Source organism: Salvelinus fontinalis, chromosome 13 (assembly GCF_029448725.1).
Source record: "Salvelinus fontinalis isolate EN_2023a chromosome 13, ASM2944872v1, whole genome shotgun sequence".
NCBI lineage: Eukaryota > Metazoa > Chordata > Actinopteri > Salmoniformes > Salmonidae > Salvelinus > Salvelinus fontinalis.
The window spans coordinates 53,219,361-53,242,387 of NC_074677.1; the positions used below are offsets into that span (position 1 = coordinate 53,219,361).

Genomic DNA, 23,027 nt, shown 5'->3' on the forward strand with positions numbered 1-23,027 from the left:
GGTTTGTTCAAGTATCAAAATAATTCACCTTCTCAGTGGTACAAGACAGATTTACTAACTTGCTACGGTTTCTGCCTGACTGCTTCTGGGCATACGTCTTCCAATCAAAAGTCAACCTCATCCTGAGTGACCAACTCCATATCAGGACAATTACTTATGTTGTCCTGTGTGTTCCTTTTCAAAACATTTGAAACCGTGGGAAACTGATGCCTAATAGGAGTACATTGCACGTTTGTTTAGGATTTACGTAAACGGATTTTGATACAATTTCAAAAATACTTATTCTTGTTTTCCAACTATTTTCAATTATTTGTATTTTGGCTTCGCTGTAAAGAAACAATGCATTCTTTCAATATAGGATATTTTTTTATTTTGGGGGGGAAACAGCTGCTATAATGGCTGACTGGCCTCTAGTGTTTCAAATGGTTGCACTAAAAACAGTAACAGTATGAATAAGGAGCTTCTATGCCCATAACTTTTTTCCATTTTGGATTCATGCAAGAAATGTTTATGAAAGAATAAAAACATAAGTAAAAGTAGATGAGAAAGATAAATATGGTTTGGGAAATGATTGTCCTTGGTGACATCAAGGGTGCTAGCTGTAATTACATCTTAGAAACATGTCACCAATACATTTAAGTCAATATTATTTCACTATCTCCATCCAGAATAAAACACCAGGCAAATTGTTCCTCATTCATTTATTTTCTTTAGACTCCATACAATACATGTGACATAAATATACCTTTGTGGAGACAACCGATTCTAACATACACACTGTCTCCGTCGCACACATCCACACAACACAAAAACAGCATTAACGTCAACTACATCAATATATCCACAGAGAGATGGAAGAGCAAAAATCACATCTGTGAGGCGGGGAGAGGAAGAGGGCCTCAACCTCCTGAAATAAACAAGGTGCCTCTGTCCCTTTAACCATGTGTACGTTCCCATTTTTGTTAACAATCTATTGTTGGTGGTCACACCTGGGAGATGAAAGTGACACTCTACTTGAGAGGCCCTGTGTTGCAGCTAGTAGTTAAGTGCAAGTGTAGCACCTGATCGGGGCCCAATGATTATTGGCCTGCAATAACGGCTGTAGTAGTGTGCTCATCATGGATGACGAGGGGGCTGAAGGGAGAGGAGCAGCACATCCATGCGATGTGGTCAGGGATGATGGTATTGTAATGTTAATAAACTAATGGTGAGATTTGGTATCAATGAATTCAAGTTAAAAAAATTCAAATTGAACTTTTATTTAACTAGGCAAGTCAGTTAAGAACAAATTCTTATTTACAATGACGGCCTACCCCGGACAACGCTGGGCCAATTGTGCGCCGCCCTATGGGACTCCCAAGCATGGGCGGATGTGGTACAGCATGGAATCGAACCAGGGACTGTAGTGACACCCCTTACACTGAGATGTAGTGCATTAGACCGTAGCACCACTCAGGAGAAAATATTCCAGTAGCCTCGTACAAGACAATATGGTGAAATAAAAAAAGCAAGGGTTGTAAACGAGGGGCTTGAACATAGTGTTGGAATGTAGAGGAATGAACACTTAGGAATGACTGAGGTGTGACGGTCACTGCAGCAAGGTTTCACAAAACAGGGGCCACTGAGATACTGCACGGCACAGCACAGGGACTGGGGGGGGGCTCAGAAGGGAGGTGAGAGCTCAGTCCTCCAGGGTACGGAAGGCGTTCTGCATGTCCTCCAGTAGCTGGGCGTAGTCTGCTTTGATTTTGACCTCGCCCTCCTTCACTGGGTCCTGAAACAACAGAGGTATACAGAGACACTTAGGAGACACAGCGAAGTGCAATGACACTCAAAGACAAAGTACAACATTGGATGTACAAAGAAAACCAGAGGTGGTAGAGGGACTGGGGAAGTTGGTTAAAGCAAGGGGCTGAACAAGCATGTACCTTGAACTTCATGGAGCTGAGCCTGTAGAGGATCTCTCCCATGTGCTCCCGGATCATGGACCAGGTGATCCTGTTGTCACTCTGAGCCGTGGTCTCCACTGCATGTCGCGCCAAGTCGTAGAACGCAATCGTATTGGAGAGGATGCCCACCGTTTTGTAGAAAGGGCAGAACCTTCAGGAAGGGGTGAAAAAGTCAAATCAATTCGCGCTTAATAACCGACGATTAAGTCAATTTAGTATGTCTATGACACACAGATGTGTGTGTATTTACCTGTCGTATGGAGTATAGCCATTCTGCTGCAGGAAGTCATCCTTGAGTAGTTTAGCAACCTCCAATGTGATCTTGTCGGTCTCAGCGAGAGATGCCTGTTGAGGTGGCAGGGGGCACAGAAATGAGTGCACAGTGCGTGCATACACATGCTCACCGTCAACCTAGGCCGTATATATAAAATCGACCCATAACCTTTACTCACATTGGCCCCTGCCTCACCTTTCCCACAAGCTGCACAATCTCAGCCAGATCCTCCTCCTCCTGCAGGATCTCCTTGGTCTTGGTGCGAAGCGGCACAAACTCAGGGAAGTGCTTGTCGTAGTACTCGTCCAGCGCCCGCGTGTACTTGCTGTAGCTGATCAGCCAGTTCACTGAGGGGAAATGCTTTCTCTGCGCCAGCTTCTTATCCAGACCCCAGAACACCTGTCAGACAGATAATAAACAGAAATGAGGAGGAGGAAGGGTACAAGTTTAAATTGTCCAAACTTTAATATATACAACTGAGGCATTACCTGTACAATACCCAGCGTAGCTGAAGTAACAGGATCCGAGAAGTCTCCACCAGGGGGAGACACACTAGGGGAAAATAACAAGGCCAAGTTATTCAGACACTACAGTCTGCCATCACTGTATCATACTGTAAGTTCCAATGAGGATTACACTACATGGTCCAGGTATCTGGTGTTGCAGGACTGGTACAGGTCAGAACCTGTCTGACCCTTAGAGTCAGGAGGGAGAGTGATAGAGGTTCCCCCTGCTGGTAGAATGATGTAGTACTCACGCTCCAACAATGCTGACACTGCCCTCTCTCTCTGGGTTGCCCAGGCACTTCACCCTGCCAGCACGTTCATAGAAGGAGGCCAGTCTGGCTCCCAGGTAGGCAGGGTACCCGCTGTCTGTGGACAAACAGCACGCAGAGCTCTGACTGGCTCAAAATGGCAGACATGTTTCTGTGATAGGTTTACAGACAACCACCCTCCATTGCTATTGGCTGTGTACTCACCAGCAGGCATCTCAGCTAATCGTCCTGAGATCTCCCTGAGAGCCTCTGCCCATCGGGAGGTGGAGTCGGCCATCATACTGACGTTGTAGCCCATGTCTCTGAAGTACTCGGACAGAGTGATTCCTGCAGTGGCACACACAAGTAAGACTCAAAAGCACAGAATCAGAGTCAATACAAGGTTGAGTATATCCAAGTGGTGACTCATCCCCCAACCATCTAGAACAAAGGATTCACAACTACCAACAAAAATTATTTACAACTGTAAACTCCAGCTATACCGAACAAAAATATAAACACAACAAGTGTTGGTCCCATGTTTCATGAGTGGAAACAAAATCACAAAAAGCTAATTTCTCAAATTTTATGCACACATTTTTTACATCCCTGTTAGTGAGCATTTCTCCTTTGCCAATATAATCCATTCACCTGACAGGTGTGGCAAATCTAGAAGCTGATTAAACCGCATGATCATTACACAAGTGCACCTCGTGCTGGGGACAATAAAAGGCCACTAAAATGTGCAGTTTCGTTATCAAACACATTGCCACAGATGTCTCAAGTAATTAATTTATTTCAATTGACTGATTTTCTTACATGAAGTGTAACTCAGTAAAATCTTTGAAATTCTTGCATGTTGCGTGTATATTTTCGTTCAGTGTTGTAATGTGGTTGCCTGGTACCTGTGTAAATGGAGGCCTCTCTAGCAGCGACAGGCATATTGGAAGTGTTGGCCACTAGCGCTGTTCTCTTCATGATACTTTCCACCTTTCCATCCACTTCCATTGTAAGCTATGGAGCAGGGAGGAACACCATTAATCAGACTGAGGACACATCACAAACTGGTGATCGGCTCTACCAGACACCCTAGTAGTGAAATTCCCTGTAATGTCATGAACCACGTTGTCAATTATTACAATTTGACACGCGTACGGCCACTAACCTCAGGGAAATCTCTCAGCACTTCAGACATCTCATTTCCACGCTCTCCGCAGCCCACATAGATGATGACATCACTGTTGGAATACTTGGACAGGGACTGTGAGATCACAGTCTTGCCACAACCAAAGGCTCCTGGGATAGCGGTGGTGCCTCCCTGGACACACCTGTGAGAACAAGCACAGAGCCAGAAGCAGATGGCTTGTTAGAGGGTTCACGCCAAGGAAGTGTCAGGAGGAAAGGATATAAAATGGAGTGAGTAGAAAAAAAGGTAAATAAAGTAGAGATAGGTATGACTCACGGGAAGAGGGCATCCAACACTCTCTGGCCGGTGAGCAGGGGGTGATTGGCAGGCAGCTTCTCTGTGACCGGGCGAATCTGTCGCACTGGCCAGACCTGGATCATGGTAAACTTCTCCTTCAAACCCTCAAACTCCAGTTCCAGCACCACATCCTGCCGATACACAAACACAATTGACCAAAACAGCGACAAGATAATGGGATTATGCCATTCACATCAATTTTGTATTATTCAGCTGCAAAGACGTTTGTAGGCGGAGGGTGACTCACATTGACATCATAGTTTCCAGGTGGGGCCACGTAGGTGACAGTGCCTCTGCTCCGTGGTGGGAGCATCAACTTGTGCTTGATCAGGGAGTTCTCAAACACCGTGCCATAGATATCCCCACCTGTTATGTGACTGCCGGTCTGAGGTAGAGATGGACAGGGGGAGGAAGAGGACATAATATGTAGATTTAGGAGATGGATCATATTTCAATGGGGACACACCTTACACACACTCAATGAAAATACATTGTTTTCTTACTCGAAGACTCTGGCCAGGTGTAAACTCCCACTTGAGGTCCCGATTGAGGGCTCCAATGTTGACTCCTCTAGGGATATAAATGCTTTGAGTGAGGTCATTGATGTCTTTGAGGGGACGCTGGATACCATCAAAGATGGACCCCATGATTCCCGGCCCCAACTCTACAGACAGGGGCTTTCCTGTCCGAAGGACAGGGTCTCCGACAGACACACCAGCTGCAGCATACATTCAGGAAACCTAACCATATAGCCTATATGCCTTATAAGAAGAAAGGCCAGAACACATCTGAATAGAAGTACACAAGAGTAAGTGAACCATCAACGTTAAGTGAAGGTGGGTGTAACTGTATGTTTAGCAGTAGAGCAGGTATGACTGAAAAGGATACAGGTCTCCTCGTAGACCTGAATGGTTGCCATGTCTCCCTCCAGCCTGATGATCTCTCCCACCAGCTCACTGTGGCCCACACGCACAAGCTCGTACATGGCCGCTCCTGCCATGGCGGTGGCTGTCACCACTGTTGGTTAAACAGGTTAGACAAAGAACAGATGACAGAAAACATATTATTTGCAAGTAGCACTGAGTTTGGCTACATGATCAAGTCTAAATAGATCATATTTTTTGCCATATTGGAACAGAGCAGACCACTCCCGGGGCAGAGCCTGGGATCCTTGATTGGAAATTCAGACACTGACCTGGACCTAGCCTCTATTAACCAGAGAGTGGAAGACTCCTCTCTCATTTCTAACATGTAGGCTCACTTTTTGTGAACAGTCCCATCACAAGTCAGACTGTTGAATAAACTTAATTTGAACGTACTTTACCTGTTGTCATCTGATTTTGTCCTTATGTAGGAGATAATCTGATACAAAATATCCAGAACGCGTTTCAGTAGACAACAGTCAGTTACATTCGGTTAATGTTTACATATTGTGCATCGCGTGAAATACTCAGGAGATGTAAAATACAAGTAACAGAACATTCCGGTGCCGCAAATTGTCAGGGTAACCACGGGAAAGTGTTGTTTACCCATCTCCACTTCTTACCACCAAAAGGACCAACAGCATGGACAAGCGGTAAAGTAAGTTTACATATCATTGTATTCAACATTCTGGCTTGTAGAGACTATCACGTATTTTTTACGGACACTTATTTGAGACTGATATCCATGGAGTAACCATAGTAAAAGTCTAATGTTTAGACAAACCTGGACCAGAAACTCCATGTACATATCCAAACTCGCTTTCCCTCTCCTCATCACGGATTTTAGGAAGCTTGGAAGTGTTCATCTGCAAAGTGTACAGAGGAAAATGAGAGATCCATCATGTGACACTTCACTATATTGATGGTGCATGACACTTAGCTATAGTTACTTAATTGTTTCAATAAATCAAATTACTTAATGGATTTAAAATAATTCACCATGAACACACAGAATCAAGACATTTCATTCATTGGTAGATACATGTATGTAGCTAGGTAAACTAGCTTGCTCAGGTCCTAAAACCTAAAACCCGAGCGAAGCTTTTGCTTCGCTAAAGCAGGAAACAAACAAGCTAGGACTCAGGAAGCTAGCTAATTAACTAGCCTCTACATACCATATTACAAAGCCAAAAAAGTATCAAACACAGTTTTAGTTGTTTATCACAAACATAATATAACGTAACGTTAGTTACTGGTTAGCTAACCTAGTCGTAGAGTCAGTCAGGTGACACTGACAGAACAGAAAGGTAACAGCTAACGTTAGCTAGCTAAGGTTAGCTAATCTGCGTGGTATATCATCATTTACTAGCCAGTTGCAATGAATTGACATTCATGTTAGCAAACTAAATTCGAATAATACGATTCGGTTTGATTACCTTCTCTTACTGTGAAATGTTCCAGGGCCCTTAAGAAAATGTATTTCCGAAGGGGATGAGCCGTGATCAGCTGACCCACGCAAGACTATCTTGGGAAACAATAACCATTTTGGCTCAAAGCCCTGTTTTACATTAGGAAAGACGGGCTGTGGGAGTCAAAATGGCGTAACAGCGCCACAGTTTCATTCCTTTAGCTCGAACGCGGCTGGGGCTGCATTCTAATATCCTTGAGGTTATTTCCTCAATGACATAGTTTACAAGGATACAGTCAGAGTCAAACTATTTCTTTGCATAGCAGCTTAGTCAAATTATATACTATATTTTTATACCCGGTAAATTGACTGAGAACACATTCTCATTTACAGCAACAATCTGGGGAATAGTTACAGGGGAGTGGAGGGGGATGAATGAGCCAATTGTAAATTATTAGGTAGCCATGATGGTATGAAGGCCAGGACACCGGGGTTAACACCCCTACTCTTACAATAAATGCTCCTAATCACTGCCCTGGGCAGTGTTGCCAACTCCTCAGTAAGGAAAATAGCTATTGGCTGTCCTAAAAGTCGCCAAATGACGGCATCGCCTAATTTGCATAATTGGCCATGTGCATGTAATTGTGATGGATGCTGTAGGACAGAGGAATAACATCGTGGGAGAGACAGAAAGTGAGTTAAAAAACACCCTAAATATGTTTAGAACTACAAATGAACTTTCTTCTGTTGATTCTTGTTTTTTTTAATGTCACAATTCCAACCCTTCTCCTTTATCCATACCAGTACCACCCTGCATACCACTGCTGGCTTGCTTCTGAAGCTAAGCAGGGTTGGTTCTGGTCAGTCCCTGGATGGGAGACCAGATGCTGCTGGAAGTGGTGTTGGAGGGTCAGTAGGAGGCACTCTTTCCTCTGGTCTAAAAAACAAAGATCCCAATGCCCCAGGGCAGTGATTGGGGACACTGCTCTGTGTAGGGTGCCGTCTTTCGGATGGGACGTTAAACAGGTGTCCTGACTCTCTGAGGTCATTAAACTTCCCATGGCACTTGTCGTAAGAGTAGGGGTATTAACCCCGGTGTCCTGGCTAAATTCCCAATCTGGCCCTCAACCATCACTGTCACCTAATAATCCCCAGTTTACAATTGGCTCATTCATCCCCCTCCTCTCCCCTGTAACTATTCCCCAGGTCGTTGCTGCAAATGAGAACGTGTTCTCAGTCAATTTACCTGGTAAAATAACGGATAAATAAAAAATATCCGGGCTTGGGACTGGCAAAAGAGACACTCTTGCGGAGTTACTTCGTATTTTGTTTCTTATTTTATTTTTTTGTTTTTTATTTTTGTTATTTTACATTTACCTCCTGCCCTGAATGTAAGCCAGGGCGGGATCAGCCAGCGGTGGCATCCCGCATGCGCGGTTCATTTGCAGTCTGGACAAGGAGGGGTGAACATCTCCTGCTCTGACTGCAGCTGGGAGGGACTGCTGCGTGAGGACTGGGCCGCCTGTGAGTGCTTTGGGACGGGGTGGGGCCCACGGCAGCCCCCGCTGCACGTTGAGAAGAGTAAGAACGATACGTGCTTTCACATCAGTCTCAAAGTCTCCAATAACACCAGGAAAAGTTGCTAGATTTGTCGCGAGTAGCTTTTTTGAAAATGTGTCGCTAGAGGGGTCTGAATAATCGCTAAATATAGCGACAAAGTCACTAACACTGTCCCTGGGGTATTTAATATTTTTAGATCAGAGGAAAGGTTGCCTCCTACTGACCCTCAAACACCACTTCCAGCAGCACCTGGTTTCCCATCCAGGGACAACCAGGACCAACCCTGCTTAGCTTCAGAAGCAAGCCAGCAGTGGAATTGCAGGGGGATATGCTGCTGGCATAGGCTTATTGATATACAATCACTAAGCCTATTTTTACTGTGATAGGCCAACATTGGAAAAATACACTTCGGATGCCTATTAGCCAAATAAAGTGCCCAGCAAAAATTATAGGATTCAATTGGCCTAGCTATGATAGGCTATTTGATCAGCAAAATGCATATCTATAGTCGTGTGTGCTCGTGTAGTACGCTAGCCTCTATAAGGATTTATATTAGTGGTCTAAAATGACTGTGTCCCATGACACAAATTATGGAGAGAACAAATCCACAGAGCAGAACGCACTCATGTTATGATGCATCACACGGCGTGAATCCAACTGTAAGCCTATGAGTTCATTTTCCATATCTTCCCTGTATGATTATTTTTATTGGCCTATTCTGGATATGTCTACTTGCCCCTTTGACATGGGAGCAAGCACTGCGCTCATACATTTTGCTCATTTTAAATAGCCTTGTCACAGGCTAAGCCTAGCAGTGATCCTATCCTATCGCAGAAAGGGTGATCGATTGAGCCTTATAGTCATTTATCTTCTTTTAGAATGTATTTTGTAATAACAACACATACGGACACAGGATTCCTATCTCCAGTTGGAATGTGGACCGAGCGTTTTGCTGTTGGGACTTTTATCAGTCTGATTCTCCAAGTGGGCATGACGCACCAGAGGACGAATGGTGAATATTGCCATGGTTGGAAGGACGCGCAATCTACCTGGCAAGAGGGTTTCCACTGTCCCGAGCGCAACGATCAAAGATAAGCGGTGATCTGCTGCGGAGCTTGTGGGCTGCGCTACTGTTGCGCACTCATGGGAGCAAGACTGGATCAGGGAAACTGCAACAACCAGGAGCAAGTTCAACAGCCTGGCACTTCTGATGACAAGAAAGATGCCAAGAGCGCAGGTAAGTTGTAGCCTAGGCTACTGAAATAGGACCAAATACTTCGATGTTTATCCTTGCATGGTTATTATAAAGGCCTAATATGCTGGCTATATAAGGCCAAGGCTTTTTAGGCATGTCCTCGCTGGTCACACACGGGTTGAATCAACGTGGAATAGACGTATGTGCCCAGTGGTTATTCCTTGATAACACACACCGTGAGATTCCTTGTAGCCTAAATTGTATTGGTGAAGGAGAAAGCCTAATGCCGTGTGTGCTTGAATCCATCCAACCCACCAAATTGCCTTGAAGTGTGGCCTCATGTCCAAGCATTTATTAAACTCTTCAACGTGCAGTTAGCCTACTCCTGCACACTCGGAGAATCATGTTAAGACTTGATCTGCTGCCAAGGAGCTTTTCAATGAACTGTTTGTTTTTAGTGTTGCATGTTTTGCACAGTTTACTGACTTACCCTGTTAGAATGTTCTACTCTTGAGCAAATTGGAATATGGACACATCCCTGACCTTGCAAGAACTGAAGAGCAGGGGAGTCACATGAATGTGCATAGTCTATACAACTATGTACACAGGAAGGTAATCCTTAAAATGTCTTCCCTTTTCACTCTATCTTCCCTTCCACTTCTCTCCTGCCCTCTTAATTTTTGTGTTTTCTTTTCACTCTGTAGTACCTGTCTATGTTCCCTTTGCGATTGTGGGCTCTTCATTTCTGGCCTTTATTTTTCTGGGCTCCATGGTGGCCATGGGTGTCTGTCTGAGTCGTAAACAGGAGATCTCCCAAAGATATGGCATCGCTCTAGGTGCTGCTGGGCCCCAAGGTGGGAGTGGAAAGCAGCAGCAGGAGGCTGGACCCATGACTGTGAGTACAGGGATGTCCTGTGGTTCCTCTTCATCTCTCTACCCTCCCAATGCCAGCCAAGCCTGTCCAACTGGACCCTCATGTGTCCACCAAACCTTACAGAGGCAGGAAACTCCCACCAGCCTACAACCCTCCATGGCTCAACCTTCTACCATGCACCCCTCCATGGTGTTTTCCACCCTGGTTCACCCCTCCATGCTTCACCTTTCCATAATGCATCCTTATATGGCTCAAATGCCTACTTTGTATACCTCACAAGAGGGAAGCCGTCTTCTACCATCTCCCTGCCCCCCATCTGGCTATACCAGTACTAAACCCAGACACACTGAAGGGATCATATAATTCGTGGCGTTGACATTTACAGACTCCAGTGCGGAGTATTTGGGTATTCAAATATGAAAATATTAATAAGCCTAGAAAATGGAAAGTAATAAATTGCTGACCTATTTCGGGTGTTTTGTCCATAATAGAGTTATATTATTGTTAAGTATTTCTGATGCAGCTGCTAAACTCTGTACATAACCCCATCACATGATATCATGACTCCCTCATTCACCACTCTTTATCTGAAACATTCTTCCCCATGATCTTTATACATGAGTAGAATTCACTCTGGGGGTTGAATGTCCATGGTACTGAATGTTTGCGCGTCTAGCTAGACGTCTTTTACCAACTGCAGCTTTTACAATTGAAGTTACAACATTGTTTTTACCTCCCATTTTCAGACTTAATTCCATACTTCCATGTGTCCATCGGAAGCATGCATCTTCAGCTTTAGGCTAGGCTATCTTATTAGGGAGACCGTTATAGGCATAGTCAATCACAATCACGTTTATTGTCCTACAAGAGGAAAATCTTTGCACAGCTCACAAATGACATACACAAAACATAGAAAACGCAGTGGGAAACAAGCTATAAGTCACACACAAATAGTAGCCCCATCCCCCACATGCCCATATGAAACTACTTGGAATTGGTAATGAATCAGGGAACCCTAGGATAATTGTGGGGTAATGTGATGGTATAGCAGACCTAGCTATAATCATCCCAGAGGAAAAACAAAAAGATAAATGTGATAGTGTCTGGGGGCTCAGTGTCATGGATAATAGAGGTATTAGAGGCTGGGGGTGTAAATGGGTGCAGTGATAGTGATGTGTGAAAACATTGAGGTCAACAGTGGCATTGTCATTGAGGGTAAATACTGTATTAGGGTTAATAAGGTTGAGCTGGCCAAAGATTAGGGCTCTGTTTGAATCACAGAAGCCCCAATATGTTACTCTTCCTTCGAAAAGCGAACCCATTATGCCATTGAGTACATATTGAGGCCCCTCCCTGCCATCCGAACATGCATTAGCGCACCGATGATGTCTTTCGTACAGTGATCTACAGACCTCCATTAAAGCCACAGCAGCAAGAATCACTGTGCCTTTAAGCCCCCAGACCTCCATCCCACTTCCATGGTTCATGTGCCATCTGTCAGGATGGGCTAATCTGAAAGGGTGGGGCTTATGCCCAAACAAACCATAAGGTGGTACCTGGCTGGAACCCACTCATGTGGTTCTCCTGAGAGACAGTATCCAGCTGGACTGAAGAGAAGGAGAGAAACCAAATGGAGAAAGGCATCCGTAAGTAATTACTCACCTGTGTGCAATATGGAATTGCACTGGTTATATCAATTTGGTAGAAGAATAAGAGTTTAAGAGGAGTTTCCATAACTAGAAGGCTGATCATGTGGTCTGAAACGTTGAAAAATCTATCTTATAACAATTTGTCATTCAACTGTAAAATTCCCTAATCAATCATTATTACAACTAAATCACAAAGCTCACTAATCGTGACAATTTGAGATGAACTATTTGGAGAGCTGCTAGACAAAAAACGCTTGAATGTACCAAAAAACGAATTCATAGGCCTACAAGTGAGAAAATAGGTCGTCTGACAATGGGGTGTGACCGTCGTGGGGTTGCGATGCCCGCAGTGGGCTGGGGGGGGGGGGTCATGAGCGGTCACCCGCTGGCTGCATCCATTCTCTTCTGAAACTATTAATTGACGGCCCGAAAGTGGTAATATATTCAGACACATTCTTCAGCGTTTAAATCAAATTTTATTTGTCACATACACATGGTTAGCAGATGTTAATGCGAGTGTAGCGAAATGCTTGCTTATAATACATTTCAGAATAACTGGGCTAAATCAAAGACGCATATGCCTAATAATGCTTCCCAATAACTCACTCGTCGTGCTGTCAATGGTTATCATGATGGATGTTTTTGAGCGAACCTGATTGGACGGCACAAATAAATCTACTAATTAAATCTCCGAGCCTGGATGCTGATTTGTGCAGGAGATTGCTCCTCACAGAAAGAATCCGGCTCTGGTGAGATGAGGGGACAGGATGGCAACTCGACCGGTGGACCGCAGCTGAAAGGACACTTTTGGTGAGCGTTCCGTCTTTATCATGTTGTTAATCATATCCCCATGTCTTCCCTCTCTTGTTATGTCTGTTTAAGTCTATTTTATATATATACTACAATTAGGATGATGCTATTTAAAAACCCTCAGTCACGGGTCACAGACCACCGCTCTTTGATAATAAACCGGTCCACCTCGATTTGCAGGCACTTAATTATTACTATGTATCAAGATATGGCATCGCTCTAAAGTGGTTTGAAACAAAGTAGGCCTATCAATAATGCACTCACTGTTCGCACAGTTGAGACTTATTGTCTCTCCTAATCTCCACAGAGCTTTTGGTTGGGGACAACCTTGCTATGCGTGCGAAATCCATTGCTGTTAGATGCTTTGCCTTTAAGGGTTGTTGTTCATAAATGTGTGATCAAGCTTGCCATGATAATCGCTGTCATTCTGTTTGTTCTATTGTTTATGGATTTTAACATAGCTAAACTTCTTCCCAGTCTTGTGTGGCATGTGCCACCATTCATAATATTTGCAGAAAGGCCCCTAACTTTCAAATTTAGCATAGTCCTTACGTCAAATATGACTTAACTCATATATCCTTCCCTTAGATAAGCCAAATCATCATTTATAATAGCATAACTATTACAGTTGCATGAGTATGCTTGCCTTGACTGAATGCTAAAACCTGCGTTTCCCAGAGGTAACGTGGGCTTTAGCTCAGTTGAACAACACAATCTTGAAAATCCCAGAAATGGGGTTTGATTCCCGGTTGTTTACAATAAGCATAGTTTGAGTTTATAGTCACTCAGTGGGACTCTCTTGTGATGGAATGCTATCTGTAACTCTTTTCATGCAGTTATAGGTCTGGAAACAAGTCTTGATTGAAGGGGTGTTGAGTAATACAATGAATTGTCTCTAATGAATTTTCCATGAATGAAATGAAAGGCTGTGGGGTGAAGTAAAGAGTCGTTTGTGGCCTGATGAAACCTGTACGTGTCCTGATGGCATTACGTAAAACGAGTGGGATTTGGTTAGTAATGTAATCCGGAGAGGTTTGGGTCGATTGTCTCTGCCTCATGATTTAATCTGGTCTGAATTGATTGTTTGTGTCTGGCTGTGCGGAACGTGACTGTCATTGTCAGCGGCTGTGTGTCCCAGCAGGTGGTGTGTGGCGCGGTGTGAGGGGAGGTCATGCCCCTGGTCAAGAGGAACATAGAGCCCCGGCACCTCTGTCGAGGGGGGCTGCCCGAGGGGATTGGCTGTGAGCTGGAGTGTGTCACCAACAACACCCTCTCTGCCATCATACGCCAGCTCAGCAGTCTAAGTAAGACATACCTTCCACACATTCACAACCCCTCATCATATGCATTAAGCAGTCACCTATCACTTAACCAGCCTTATGCCAGCATACTCTAGAATAGTGACCTATACAGCCTCATCCATCAGTGTTACACTGGAAAAGTGATCAGCTTAGCCAGATACATTAAGTCAGTACATTTAAGTGTTTTTATTGATTCAATTCTATTTGGTAAAATACATTTGATATTGACAGATGTGGTGTGTGTGTGTGCGTGTTTGAGTGTGGGGAGGGAGAGAGAGAATTAGAGTAGGAGAATTTACCAGACATCTGTCCTATATATACCCACATTACAGTGTGTGTGTCTGCATGCTGTTTGTGTGTGTTTGTTTGTGTGGGGTAGGGTTTTATGAAGTCACTGGAGATTAGAGCTTAACGTAGAGCTTAGTGTCACAGAAACAGATAAAGGAGAGAGTGAGGGAGGTAGAGAAAGAGATAGAGTATGGAGACAGATTTCACAGTCACATGCTCTTCACTCAGTGTTGTTTGAAATGTGCAAATCTCAATCATTTGGTTGGTTTCCCGGCCCATCAGACATGTGCAAATCTCCATCACTCCATCACTTCGTCATAAGACATTCTTTTTTTAATGATTATTACTACTACAGGAAATTAGCTTTAAAACTGCACTATTTTGATGGCAAACTGTGTAAAATAGCATGAGATTAGCTATAAAACAGCAATTTTTGCTCTCTGCCACATGACCAAATGTTAATAAATAATCCTACAAAAATATATAGAAAGACCTGGCGGGCCCCGCGAAACTGCGCTACGCACTGTTGTACATTGAAAAGTATCGCTCGAGTCCAACAAAATGGAATACAATGTTGCGGATAAAGTTACAAATTGCACATTTTCATGTGTACAACACCTAAAGACTTGTATCACTATACTGAGAGCTTTTCAATTTGTAAAAGGATGTAATTTGAGTGTTTTTGGAGCCTTTGTTAATGTTTATCCGTCGCCCCCATACTGCAGAAATAGCAATGAGGAAGTCTACTGGTGGTGGGGCAAGTTTCTCAAAACCAATTGAAATTGTAAAAAATTGTGTCTTTACATCAAAATTAGAGATTTGGTTAAAAAAAGTTAATTTGTCCTTGGCTCCTCTCTTTCTTCATAACTCAGGTAAACATGCGGAGGACGTCTTTGGAGAGCTTTTTAGTGAGGCTAACACATTTTATGTGCGTGCCAACGGTCTCCAAGACCGCATCGACCGCTTGGCTGTCAAGGTCACCCAGCTGGATTCCACTGTGGAGGAGGGTCAGTTGGGGTCAGGGAATAAGAACAAATAAAATAATAATTCTCTCTAATGTTGAAAGACAATTAGTTCTCCTGCTCCTCTTTGGTTCTGCATGGCCCGTCATCTACTTATTGTTTTCTATCTCAGCATCTTCTTATTCCTTATTCCTGTTCATCTTCCTATCAATCTCACATTCACTGTAATGTTTTCCAGTCTCTCTGCAGGACATCAACATGCGCAAGGCGTTTAAAAGCTCTACAGTCCAGGACCAGCAGGTGGTGTCCAAGAGTAGCACGTCCAACCCTGTGGAGGACATGTACAACACCAGCGACAAGCCTCCTTCTCTCAGCATCCTCTCTGCTTACAGGTACACTGCACAGATACACCCATTCAGACGAGCATTAACCTGCAGTTGTGACATATAGCTAACTAGTCTCTCTTTTGACACAGAGATGACCATACCGATGGGATGAAGTTCTACACGGACCCGTCCTACTTCTTTGACCTGTGGAAGGAGAAGATGCTGCAGGACACGGAGGACAAGAGGAAGGAGAGAAGAAGACAACGCGTGAGAGCCTTTTAATGTCACCCTTTCAGAAAGCCTCATGCATTTTGCTTCTTAATAACAACTAATTTCTTTGGTGCAACTTGTGTATACAATATCCTGTATAACTCCACATCTACAGTATCAGCAAAATGACCTCTCTCTCGCCCCCCCCTCTCTTTTCCTCTCTTCCTCTCTCACCCCTCTCTCTCTTTTCCCCTCTCTCTCTCTATTTTCCTCTCTCTCTCTCTTTCTCTCTCTCTTTTTCTCTCTCTCTCAGGAGCAGAAGCGATGTGTTGACGGCACACTTCAGCGCGAGGTGAAGAAGGTTCGTAAAGCCAGAAACCGCCGTCAGGAGTGGAACATGATGGCGTTCGACAAAGAGCTCCGCCCAGACCACCGCCACCCTCACTCTCTCCACCGGGGGGCGTCGTCTGAGGGCTCCCTCTCCCCAGAGAGCAGGTCAGTGATTAGGACCATTGTCGTCTGAATCCGCTTCCTTCACCATTTGTTTTGCAGATGACATATTAACATGTCGTGTTAGTGTAAAGAGTTAATCACAATGACTTTTTGTTGTTGTTTAGATATGGTCATGACCTGCCAGACTACCCAACTGCTCCAGGCCTTCCACATTCTGCATCCAACCATGCCCTGGCTCACCCCTACCCGCCTGCAGACATTCAAGAGTCTGTAGAGCATGAGTACCACAGCATCGGAGTCAGTTACAGAGAAGGGACTCTCAACCGCACACACCACTCCCCACCTCTGCATCGCTCCACTGAGAGAATAAATGGCACTATGACGCTTCCACCTGCGGACTACAGGTACTGTTATTGTAACAACTCTCAGTACAAGAAATCTGGAATGTAGATTGGTAACTCTCTGATTTGTAAATACTAATGTGTTGTTAGCTTAAATTCTGCGTTCAGAAACTGAAAACCTTCTCTCTGACTTTCTCTCTCTCAGTATAATGGAGTACTATGCCAGTTCCGGACCACCACCCCCTCCCCCAGCCCCTCTTATCCCATCCGCACAGACAGCCTTTGGCTCTCCCGTGGTATCCCCCACCCCCCTTACTGGACCTAGGCCAGGGGCCACAGGCTATGGTCTCCCACCTCTACCTCCCCCAGGACCTCGCATGATTCCACCTCCCCCAGGTCCCCCTCCACCACCAGTACCCCCTGCCCCCCCCCAACGGGCAAGACTTGTTGACGGGAAGAGACAGGACATCCAGCCTCGAAGTGACCTTCTGTCAGCTATTCGCATGGGTGAGTTTTGCTGCAGTCAGACGTTTACTCTTCTTCTGGAGATGGCAGAGTTGTTTTATACAGTATAAATGAGTTTAGACTGTGTGTGAATGTGTCTGTGTGTGTTTGTGTTCCTCAGGTATCCAGTTGAAGAAGGTGCAGGAGCAGCAGGAGCAGCAGGCCAAGCGGGAGCCTGTGGGGAATGACGTGGCCACCATCCTGTCCCGTCGCATCGCAGTGGAGTACAGCGACTCGGAGGATGACTCCGAACTGGAAGAGAACGACTGGTCCGACTGACCCTGACCCCATCCTTCACAGTGACCTCACACCATGGACACATCACTCCTCCAGCCCAACTATCCCACAATGGTGATGATGCAGTACAGATGAATTATGGGAGTCATATTTTCAGTATGCATTAAACGGGTATAGGCTGAGAACACACTTGCATTTTAGTGTAAGTCCTGTAGGTGAGTGGACTGGACTTAAAATGAAGGCAAATTAGTGTTCCTGATGAACTGAGATTCAGCTGAAATCACTCAAAGGTACACGGACCAAATAACCAAGTAGCGCATTTCCCTTTTCCCTACAGAGCTGTCTAATCTCTCTTTATCAGACAACAACCTTACCATTTCATCTGACACAGATCACCAACACTGTCTTCTCAATGTCACTAACCTCATGTATGATTTGATCTGGATTTAGAAACCATTAGAAAGGCTCGAGGTTCTCTCTGTAGCATAGACTGGCTCTGAACAGACATAGCGGGTACGTTCCAGCCCGACTGTGTTTAAGATGGGGTGCAGTGCAACCAGTGACAATAATTATGAATTGCTTGTCAATGTAAACATGTCTCTTCACATGTATTCTAGAAATACATTTGATATGATATGCAGATCAGCAAGCTGACCACTGAGTGGCACTGTGCTCATGTTTAATGCTCACTATTTGAATGATTTATTTTTGAGATTCGACATTTAATTTTTTTTAAATAATTCTAGATGACTAGCTATCAACAAACTGCAAATGTTTGCATCATGCTGAAATGTTGAGTGAAGAGTGACAGGGTGACAATGTGAGTAGATGACCTTAAATAGACCTCAAACTGATGAGGTCTCTAATATACTGTATGAACAGGCTCCTATTTGACTAGATGTACTGCTGTGACACCTGTGCATGAATTCCATACGTACAAATGGAATAGTGGGAATAAATGTTTGTTTGCAGTGAAAAACAATAGTTAACAAGGGCAAATTTTGATGTTTGCATAATAGCCCCATTTCTGTGCTATTGCAACCCACAAAACCGATAACTCTGAATTGATTCGAATTCAGTAAGAATGTCAGAAACAATTTTATATTTAGTAAATTCTTATATTGAATAACTGAATTTGGTTAAAAAATTGTACGATGGCAAAAGACAACCATTGGATAACCAATGTTTATTATTATACAAAAACATTCATACCTGTAATTAAATGTTAGCTCTCTGTGCTTTTACACAAAAAAGTAAGAGCCTTATAAACCTGGTGCATAATTCATTATTTGCCAAGTAATTTTTTCCCCAGACCAGTTCAGAGCAAACCAGACCATAGATGGAATAAAATCCCCCAGAGCTTCAACTGTATCAAAAGTCTCACACAGTTCCCCAAGCGCTGTCTTCAGAGAGGGTGACTCCCAGAATGCCTCAGCTTTTTTGTCTCATGGTTTAAGTGGTGCACACAGCCATGGAAAGATCATCAAATCACTGTTTTACCACTCAGCTTCATCTCCACAACAAAGAGAAAGATACAAAATGGAGAGAAGTGGAGTGTGAGATTTAAGTAGAAACTTGATGGATGCAAATTGACGGCTCAGTTTCCCAGTGTTGCTAAGGGGAGTGAGGAATCTTGATTTCAAACCTCCCAGGCTGGAGAGTGGCTGGTGATCGGACGTTCCCTGTTACCTCTGCAGTAGCCAGCCGCTCTATTAGTGTCCGCTGTTGTGGCCATCTGCCGGATTACCCAGCAGGCTATATTTTCATAGAGAGCATCCCATTCTTATCCCGCCTGCAAAGGTTTACATTAAGGTTGAACTCGGGTGCACTTACAATAGCAGATGAAGTAAGCTCTATCCTTCTAACAGCAGCCCTTCCCATCTTCTCACTGTTAGAGAGGCTGGTTATGCTGGGTTTAAAAGGGCTGCTTTACTATGGCATGAAAGAGGATCTCATGCAATGCCACTGTCGCCGATTTCTTTTCATGCATCATCAATAAGTGATGCCCAGGATAAAAAAAACATTTGTATGTGCCAAGTGTAATTGTCTCATTCTAGTAGGCATCAAAAGGCCAACTTTTCTGTGTTACCATACAGGTGAACTCATTCCTGGGAAAAACGTTTTTTTCTCAGCCTAGTAGGAGTGATGGCGTCCCCCTTTTTCCCTGGTCTAACGGGATTAGTCGTGCCAGTGCTCCCCTGGCTGTCACGGTACTGTCTACTTCCCATCTCTCCCCCGGGCCTCTAATGTGATTAACCCAGCCCCTGTGGTCCGCACAGTTCTGGAGGGTAATTAAGGGGGGGGGGGGGGCACCTCCCTGGCATGTCCCTCCCCAGGCCTTACTCGCTGTCTTTGGCACCTTTGTAAGATTGGATGGGCTGGTGTGTATGAAAGTGAGAAGTACCAGTGACTGAAAGAGAACTTTCTGAAAGTGTGTAGAATTCATGAATGATTCAATTAATTTTGGTATCGATTTAATCTGATACACGTCCACATATAGATGTATCATGTAATCCTCACCCAGCTCGGAGCTTGTGATAACATACATTGTTGGAAATGAGTCATTTAAAATTTGCATGCATTTGGTCCATGCTTAGTCTACTAGGAATAGTCTAAGTGATCTTTCCTCTCAGATATCTATCAAGCCGATTTATAGCGATTATCAAATCTCAGTAAAAGCTTATAAATACTTGACAATGGAATGCAGATTATTATACCATTGATGTGGCGACTACTGACAATCTGTTCAAACCATTTGCATCCTGACATTTATAGATGTCTTTTAAAAAGAGCAGTACTGAATATTCATCACAGGCTTAAGTGAAAGTAGTAATGATTGATTCTGCCCATCATCTTGTCAGACCTCAGCGTTATGTGGATGCGCCTGTTTAACACATGTCACGCTCATGTTCGACTTGTCTGTCACAAGTTTTCCATCATGGCATCTGTTCCTTAAAAATAGGTGGGGCACTAGGTCTCCCTAACCACATGGCCTTTACCACCCCACTGAATAAAAAGCTTATCTGATGAATAAATGCCTTCCCAAGGACAAAAGTAAATACTCAGAGCATCAAACACCTTTCTGTTTAGAGAAAATAGCCTTGGTGTTGAAAGCCATTGTTTCAGTATTTGCCCCATATTATCATGACACAAGGCGAGACCCAGACACAGGAGGCAGATGGTTGGATTCTTAATGTTTAGTAGTCCTAAAGGGGTAGGCAAGAGAATGGTCGTGGACAGGCAAAGAGTCCAGAACAGGCAAGGGTCAAAACCGGGAGGACTAGAAAAGAGAATAGCATAGGCAGGAATACGGGGGGGAAAAATCTAAAATAAAAAAAGCTGGTTGACTTGGAACATATAAGACGAACTGGCACAGAGAGACAGAAAACAGGAATCAATATACTGGGGAAAACAAGCAACACCTGGAAGAGGGGGTGGAGACAATAACGAGGACAGGTGAAACTGATCAGGGTGTGACAGTACCCCCCCCAGGGACGCCACCTGGCATCCTACCTGGGTGTATACCTGGTTGACCAGGGTGTCGGCGGTGGAAGTCGGTGATGAGAGCTGGATCCAGGATGTCTCTAGTGGGAACCCAGCACCTCTCCTCCGGGCCGTAACCCGCCCAGTCAACCAGGTACTGGAAACCCCTGCCCCGTGGTCAAACACCCAGGAGACGTTTTACCGTGTAGGCCAGATGGCCATCAGTGACACAGGGAGAGGGGGCAGAAGACAAAGAACAGTGAGACACGGGTTTAAATCCTAGACACATGGAAAGTAGGGTGAATACAGAGGGTACTGGGTAACAAGATGGACAGCAGTGGAACTCAGGACTCCGGAGATGGGAAAAGGACCAATGAAACGAGGGGACAGTTTGCAGGAAACTACCCGAAGGGGCCACTGTCAGAATGACAGTGTTGCCACCAGACAGAGGGAGCCCAGTGATCTATGAAACCAGGGACCTGTAGAGGCTGAAGGAGGCCAGAAGGAGCTTGCCGTGGAGTCTTGTTCTGAGCACATACTGTGCACGCGGCGAAGAAGGCAGAGACATCAGGAGCCATGGTGAGCCACCAGAAATGTTGTCGGAGGAAGGCTAGTGTACGACGGGACCCTGGATGACAGAGCCCAGTCCCTAACCCGGGACTGGGTTAGGGACAAACAGCCGGTTAGCCGGGCCACCTTCAGGTCCAGGCTGGGAGTGTTGTGCCTCGCGAACCAGGTTCTCAATTCACAGTGGCAGCAAGGCATGAGGTAGGGAGAATGGTTTTGGAGGTCGAGGGTGTGGCAGAGGAACTGTATAGGCGGGAGAGCGCGTCAAGCTTCACATTTTCTTACCCTGGGTGGTAGGAAATGGTGAAGTTGAATCTGGTAAACAGGAGGGCCCACCGGGCCTGCCTGGAGTTGAGGTGCTTGGCTGTACAGAGATATTCCAAGTTATGGTCGGTCCTGACCAAGAATGGCTGTTCTGCTCCTTCCGGCCAGTTCCTCCACTCTTCCAACGCCATCTTAACCGCCAGTTCTCGGTTGCCGACATCATAGTTCCTCTCTACAGGATTGAGACAGGAAGGCACAGGGATGAAACTTTTGGTCCTGGGCAGATCGCTGGGACAGGATGGCCCCCACTCCAACAGCCGAAGCATCAACTTCCACCACAAATTGACGCGAGGGGTCCGGATGGATGAGGATGGGTGCGGTTGTGAACCGATGCTTCAGGTCAAATACTTTGTCGACAGCTGGAGATCATTTGAACGTACCTTGGGAGAGGTGAGTGCCGAGAGGGGGACCGCCAGGGTGCTGTAGTCCCAAATGAAACAGCGGTAGAAGTTAACAAAACCAAGAAACCATTGCAACTGCACCCTGGATGTTGGTTGAGGCCAATCCACCACTGCTTTCACCGTTCCAGGATCCATCTGAACATCGTCCTCAGCAATGGCATATCCCAGAAAGGTGATAGTTGAGCGGTGGAACTCACTTCTCAGCTTTCACAAACAGTTTGTTCTCCAGGAGGAGCTGAAGGACCTGTCTGACATGAAGAACATTTTCTCGTGCAGATTGGGGGGGGGGGGTGTCGTCAAGGTACACGAACACAAACCTGTTTAGCATGTCCCGAAGCACATCATTGACCAAAGCCTGGAAAACAGCAAAACAGTTGGTGAGTCCAAATGGCATGACCTGGTACTCATAATGACCACTTGCTGTGTTGAAGGCTGTCTTCCACTCATCCCCCTCGTGTATCTGAGCCAGGTGGTAGGCATTCAGAAGGTCCATCTTGAAAATATGGTGGCCCCCTGGAGAGGTTCAAACGCTGAAGAAAGGAGAGGTAGGGGGGGGTAACGATTCTTGAAAGTAATATCGTTAAGTCCCCCGTAGTCAACGCACGGACACAGGGTCTTGACCGTCTCCACCAAGAAAAACCTTGTTCCGGCAGGAGATGCAGACGGATGGACGGCCCCAGTGGCCAGAGACTCCTCCACAGCTTTGGTCTCTGGTCCGGACAGAGAATACAACCGACCCTGAGGTGGTGTA

The 23,027-nt window shown here is 45.0% G+C and overlaps 2 protein-coding genes across 7 annotated transcripts; one reads left to right on the plus strand and one right to left on the minus strand.

Moving 5' to 3' along the window:
- Positions 1 to 686: 686 nt before the first annotated feature.
- On the minus strand, positions 687 to 6,958 carry LOC129869020 (V-type proton ATPase catalytic subunit A-like). Its single transcript, XM_055943457.1, has 15 exons — positions 6,820 to 6,958; positions 6,168 to 6,249; positions 5,349 to 5,477; positions 4,964 to 5,178; positions 4,708 to 4,845; positions 4,440 to 4,591; positions 4,143 to 4,305; positions 3,883 to 3,991; positions 3,203 to 3,325; positions 2,981 to 3,095; positions 2,712 to 2,775; positions 2,419 to 2,622; positions 2,200 to 2,294; positions 1,929 to 2,100; positions 687 to 1,774 (listed from the first exon to the last, which is right to left on the minus strand). Exons 2-15 carry the CDS (start codon positions 6,247 to 6,249, stop codon positions 1,682 to 1,684), a joined length of 1,854 nt encoding a protein of 617 aa, XP_055799432.1. The 5' UTR covers positions 6,820 to 6,958; the 3' UTR covers positions 687 to 1,681.
- A 3,849-nt stretch (positions 6,959 to 10,807) lies between these two features.
- Positions 10,808 to 18,786, plus strand: LOC129869021 (actin-binding protein WASF3-like). 6 transcript variants are annotated; one of them, XM_055943459.1, is made up of 10 exons: positions 10,808 to 12,066; positions 12,786 to 12,879; positions 14,018 to 14,183; positions 15,341 to 15,475; positions 15,669 to 15,822; positions 15,906 to 16,023; positions 16,280 to 16,461; positions 16,584 to 16,823; positions 16,966 to 17,267; positions 17,386 to 18,786. In XM_055943459.1, the coding sequence occupies exons 3-10, from the start codon at positions 14,051 to 14,053 to the stop codon at positions 17,541 to 17,543; spliced, it is 1,422 nt and encodes a 473-aa protein (XP_055799434.1). In that variant the 5' UTR covers positions 10,808 to 12,066; positions 12,786 to 12,879; positions 14,018 to 14,050; the 3' UTR covers positions 17,544 to 18,786. The 6 variants fall into 6 exon arrangements, with proteins under 6 accessions (XP_055799434.1, XP_055799436.1, XP_055799435.1 ...); XM_055943461.1 differs by lacking the exon at positions 12,786 to 12,879; XM_055943460.1 differs by lacking the exon at positions 10,808 to 12,066 and having other exon boundaries at positions 12,078 to 12,879; positions 14,002 to 14,183.
- Positions 18,787 to 23,027: the final 4,241 nt, after the last annotated feature.